This window comes from Schistocerca americana, chromosome 5 (genome assembly GCF_021461395.2).
Source record: "Schistocerca americana isolate TAMUIC-IGC-003095 chromosome 5, iqSchAmer2.1, whole genome shotgun sequence".
Lineage (NCBI taxonomy): Eukaryota > Metazoa > Arthropoda > Insecta > Orthoptera > Acrididae > Schistocerca > Schistocerca americana.
Genome location: NC_060123.1, coordinates 679,520,227 through 679,526,226, shown reverse-complemented (window position 1 = coordinate 679,526,226; position 6,000 = coordinate 679,520,227). Strand labels below are relative to the sequence as shown.

Sequence of the window (6,000 nt, the reverse complement as noted above, 5' to 3'; positions counted from 1 at the left end):
GTTTGGAAATTAAGGAGAAGTAATGGAGTTTATCTGAACAAGGGTAAGATGCCAGAGCAATAAGGATGTGGAGATTGCTATTATTTGGACATATTTACAGAATGGATGACAACAGACTAACAGACTAACCCAAAAGACTTGAAATTTCATTGGCAAGATGAAGTCAACAACCACATGAATTGAAGCAGCCAAAAAAAAAAAAAAAAAGTTGGAAGAACCAATACAGGAGAAGAAGACGATATGGAAAAGGAAATATTCCGTAGGGAAGCTTTAAAAATGGAAGTTTTCCAAGGCAGGAAGCGAAACAGGGAGGAAGTGGCCTAACGAGTGGAGAAAAAGAAACACGAATGTCAAACAATGGAGGAATACTGAAGGAAAAAGAAGTAGCAAGGAAAAATGAAGAGAAAGTGCTATGTGCAAGACTATAGCGCAAGAAGAAAAAAAAGAAGAAGAGGAAGCAGGGAGGGAGAGGGAGAGAGAGATAGAGAGAGAGAGAGAGAGAAAGAGAGAGAGAGAGAGAGATCATGATATCTGTAAACATTTAAAGTGGGAAAGACGTGTATATAAAAGAACATGAGAGAGATCAAAGTAAACTTATAATCGAAAGAAAATAGCTCAGTGACTCTCCTCATTGGCTCTGTAGATTGGTCATAGGACCGGAAGCGATGGTGCAGAGGTCGTGGTGCTGGAAGCGACCCAGAGACCACAATCGGGGTCTCACCGGCGGACTTTTCTTGCGGAGGTCGAGGTTTCGAATGTTGGACAACGCACTAGTGGTTCCATGTTGCTGACCCGCTACTGGCGAGTATCCTGGCTACAGATTTCAACATTCACTCGCTTAATACGCGCAGAGTGTGTCTTTGCAACACGACGTACACTTGTAACAGTAGAGATGTTGTGCATGTCAGTGCCGCTCCTAATTTTTCACTACTGTTCGCCTGTCATCAGTGGAGCGTCATGTGTTATGGATCGGCGACTGGTTGAAGCTTATCCTCAGTGAATCTATTTCGCCATTTCACTTTCTCCATTACATTTGGCAAAACTGTGACTGTAATACTTCAGATGTATGTGCATGTAAATTCCATCGTCAGCCACTAATAACTTCGATGTATAAGAAACACTGGATATATCAAACATAACTGATTACAATTTTGTACCAGCCATGACAGGCATTAAAAACCGCGGATTTATTCCACAGCATTGGAAGTAAATTTATTTGTTAAGCTTATCCATTGCTGATATTGCAAAACACATGCCACTGTATTCCAGTGTATTTACAGTCAAATTTATTTATCACTGAAGGCGGAATTAATAGTTACAATCATGCAGATTTTTAAAAAATTGATGCTTTTTTTTAATTTCATTCACCCCATACAGGAGAAACGTTTGGATGCTCTGGACAGAAACAGTTGAGATGTAATTACTTTCCCTGTGAAGACTCGATTTCACTTTTAGCAGATACAGTCCAGCTTTAGTGTCTTTAACTTGGCACTGAATAATTTTCCTGTGGTAAAGGCACGTCACATGGTGAATTTCATCAGTCTACAGATACAATATTAAACACTGCCTTTTTGAACTGATGTTTTCTTTTATCCTGCAAAAGTAATTACACGTGTCGTTAATACGATGTTCTTCAACTTGGAGAGATTTTGCTGATCGCTATAAGTATTTGTAAATCGTTGTGCATCAGTTTTCATTTTGATGGTGTCTGGGAGCGGAGACGTCGTGGCATAATTGGCTGCAGACTTTGGTACGCCTCCTTGAACAGGACAGCAACGCTTCTCCGGAGTATTTCACGCAAGATGTATACATTTTTGGTCCACTGACGGAATTTTTGGATGGCAGAAATGCAGACCTTGAGCAAGAATTTTCCGTTCTAACTACAGAGTAGAGTGTCTGACATAAGAAGTAATTACCTCAACGTTTTTAGCCCACTTGCGGAGCTATCGCATGGCACGAAATCTGAACTTCAGAGAGCCTTTCTAACGGTAATTGCAGATTACTGACAGTCTCCCATAAGATTGGATAGTATTAACATATTTGGCCCTGCGCCGGAAGTTTTGAGTGGCAGAAAGGCTGATGTTCAGTAGGCACTCCGGCGGAAATTACAGACTGCATTTTGCTTCACACAAAAAGTAAGTATCTCAAATGTTTTGGTCGACTGGAACTTCGATCGGTAGGAAGGCAGCTTCAGCAGGCAGATTTCCAGGCAATTTTAAAATACTGGGTGTCTCAGATAAAATATAATCGAGTGTGTGGCCCACTAATGGAAGTTTTTTGCGGTACAGAGACTGAACGACTGCAGAGGTTGTTGGTCCACTGTGTGTCCCGTTGGGTAAATATTGCACCTACAATGAGTGTGGGACCTGCATATTCACAGAGATCTTCCAATTTTCTTCCAATTAACACGTATGGGGGTGAGGGGTGACACGTTGAAATGGACGCCTTCCTGACCATACGGTAGCTAATCGCAAAGTGTTCTCCTGACAGGTGATGACACTCCAAAACGGTGTGGCTGCTGGTGGTTCCGGGTACCGACGCGCTTTTCCTACGGTCGACGGTGGACGGTAAGTTTGTGGGAGGTCAAGTCGGAAAGCCTGGAGCGGTGGTTCGGGGGTGGCGGGGCCCGGCGGCCTCAGTTGGCCTCCACGGTGACGGACTCCTTGTCGGCGTCGGCCTTGGCGTCGCCGCCGCTCTTCTGGTCGGGCTTGTCCGCCGCCCCCGGCGCGGGGTGGGCGACGGCGAGCGGGACGGGCACCGTCAGCGGCAGCGGCAGGTAGTTGTAGCCGTAGTGCAGCAGCGGCGGCACCAGGTACGGGTTGTACTGGTACGAGTACGCCGAGTAGTAGTACGGGCTGTAGACGGCGAGCGGCGCCACGAGCGCGGCCGCCGTGTGGTTGGCCGCCGCCTCCGCCTCCGAGGCGTTCTTGGCGGCCGGGGGCGGCGCCGCCTCCTCGGCGACGATGGCGGCGGCGGGCAGCAGCGCCACCGGCCCCACCACGGGCAGCGAGACGGTGTCGGCGCGGCTCGGCGCCAGCCGCTGGTTGGTCGAGATGAGCGCGTTGTAGACGCGCGGCACGCGCAGCAGGCCCGCGCGCCCGCCAGCCACCACCGCCAGCAACACCGCCACCAGCTGCACCACCTGCGCGACAGACAAACAGACCAGTCACCACACCGCACGTTACCCAGTTCCCGCCACCAGCTGCACCATCTGCCCGACAGACAAACAGACCAGTCACCACACCACACGTCACCCAGTTCCCGCCATCAGCTGCACCATCTGCGCGACAGACAAACAGATCAGTCACAACACCACACGTCACCCAGTTCCCGCCATCAGCGCACCATCTGCGCGACAGACAAACAGACCAATCACCACACCACACGTCACCCAGTTCCCACCACCAGCTGTGCCACCTGCGGGGCAGACAAACAGACCAGTCACCACACCACACATCACCCAGTTCCCGCCGCCAGCTTCACCACCTGCGCGACAGACAAACAGACCAATGACCGCACCGCATGTCACCCTGTTCCCGCCACCTGCTGCACCACCTGTGCAACAAACCAACACACCAGTCAGCCACCGCACCGCACGTCACCCCGTTCCTAACAACGCTACTGAACAGTGCCTTATGGTTGGGCAGGGTACTTACAGTATGGAAAACCTCCAAAGCAGTCATTATTTGGAAACCAGCACACAGGGAACTTTCAGATCCAGAGACTTACAGACCTACACTGAAGAGCCAAAATAACTGGTACACCGGCCTAATATCGGAACCAGTCACCGCACCACGCGTCATCCCATTCCTAACAACGCTACTGAACAGTGCTTTACGTTTGGGCAGGGTACCTACAGTATGGAAAACCTCCAAAGCAGTCATTATTTAGAAACCAGCAGACAGGGAACTTTCAGATCCAAAGACTTACAGACCTACACTGAAGAGCCAAAGAAACTGGTACACCTGCCTAATATCGCGTAGGGCCCCCGCGAGCACGCCGAAGTACCGCAACACGAGGTACAATAGACTCTACTAATGTCTGAAGTAATCCTGCAGCGAACTGACATAAGGAATCCTGCAAGAGCTGTCCATAAATCCGTAAGAGTACCAGGTGGTGGATACCTCCTCTGAATAGCACGTTGCAAGTCATCCCAAATATGCTCAATAATCTTCAACTTTTGTGGTCCTGTCCTCCTCAGTTGCGCGTAATACTACGGTATATTGATAACTTTCACTTATGGACCGTCTGACAGCAACTGAATAAAACACAATTTTAGTGCCATACGCGTTTCGCCTTTATTTTCTGCAAGGCATCATCAGTGGCAGGTTGCGTAGACAGTTTCTTACATATTACGCTCCTGTTGCATTTTTGGTGTTGTTCTTCTTCCTATGAGAGCCAATTTGCTGTTTTTTCCACATTCCACAGCACTATGCACTGAACGCTTGTTTTAATGCAATGTTTTGGTTTCTGTTGCCGACTGTCCACTAGTGAAACTTATCAATATACCGTAGTATGCTCAATAATGTTCATGTCTGGGGAGTCTGGTGGCCAGCGGAAGTATTTAAAAGAGTGTTCCTACGGCCACTCTTTAGCAATTCTGAACGTGTGGAGTGTCGCATTATCCTGCTGGAACTGGCCAAGTCCGTCGGAATGCGCAAAGGACATGAATGGATGCAGGTGATCACACACGATGCTTACGAACGTGTTACCTGTCAGAGTCGTATCTAGATGTATCAGGGGTCCCATATCACTCTAACCGCACACGCCCCACAACATTACAGAGCCTCCACCAGCTTGAATGGTCTCCTGCTGACATGCAGGGTCCATGCATTCATGAGGTTGTCTCAATATCCGTACACGTCTACCCGCTCGATACAATTTGAAACGAGACTCCTCCGACCAGGGAATATGTTTCCAGTCATCAGCAGTCCAATGTTTGATCTTCGTTGATCCATTATGGATCTTGGGACGACGGCTGGCATCAACTTCTTGAAGCGATAATTAACCACCAGCCGCATGCATTGTAGAAATTTATCTTATTTTATGAACTTCTATGTGCTACCAGTTTCGGCATTGTATTGATGCCATCTTCAGACCCCACTCGTCATAGTCGTCAAATCGTTATACACGGAAGGAGCCATATAACTGGATCCGTGAATCAATTCGTCCTGCAACAGCTCTCGGTGGCCAGGCGACACGAAGTGCATAAAATAAAATAAATTTCTACAATACATACGGCTGTTGGTAAATTATCGCATCAAGAAGTCCAATATTTGTGTTGACGTGCCCAGGCGAGGCGTAAAGCTTTTTTTCGTGCAGTCATCAAGGGTATGCGAGTGGCCCTTCGGCTCCGAAAGCCCATATCGATGATGTTTCGATGAATGGTACGCACGCTGACGCTTGATGATAGCCCATTGTTGCACATCTGTCACGCTGAACGAGTCTCTTCAGTCATCGTTAGTCCCGTTCTTGCAGGATCTTTTTCCGGCCGCAGCGCTGTCGGAGATTTGGTGTTTTACCTGATTCCTGATATTCACGATACACTTGTGAAATGGTCGTACAGAAAGATCCCTACTCCATCGCTACCTTGGAGATGCTATGTCCCATCGCTGGTGCGCTGACATAACACCGCGTTGAAACTCACTTAAATGTTGATAACCTGCCACCGTAGCAATAACCGATCGAACAGCTGCGGCAGACACTTGTTGCCTTACATAGGCGTTGCCGACCGCAGCGTCGTATTCTGCCTGTTTACATATCTATGTATTTGAATACGCATGGCTATACGAGTTTCTTTGGCGTTTCACTGTATATGCCTAATAAACATCCTACAAATATTTAGGAGAAGCTACTGTATAATCGTTTGCAAACCCACAGGGCTCTCAGCGGTTCGAGACAACACCAGTTCGGCTTCAGAATCACCAAGTCCATAGATGCTGCCATCAATACGCAGAAATACGCTATGACAATAATGATTGACACTGCCGGGGCATTCGA

The 6,000-nt window shown here is 48.0% G+C and overlaps 1 protein-coding gene across 1 annotated transcript in view; it reads right to left on the bottom strand.

Moving 5' to 3' along the window:
- Nucleotides 1-1,263: 1,263 nt before the first annotated feature.
- The window catches only part of LOC124616166, a 46,359-nt gene continuing 41,622 nt past the window's right edge, over nt 1,264-6,000 (bottom strand). Inside the window, exon 2 of the mRNA XM_047144446.1 lies at nt 1,264-3,142. Within this exon, the coding sequence (XP_047000402.1) occupies nt 2,636-3,142 (507 nt within the window). The 3' untranslated portion in view covers nt 1,264-2,635. The remainder of the gene's footprint in view (nt 3,143-6,000) is intronic.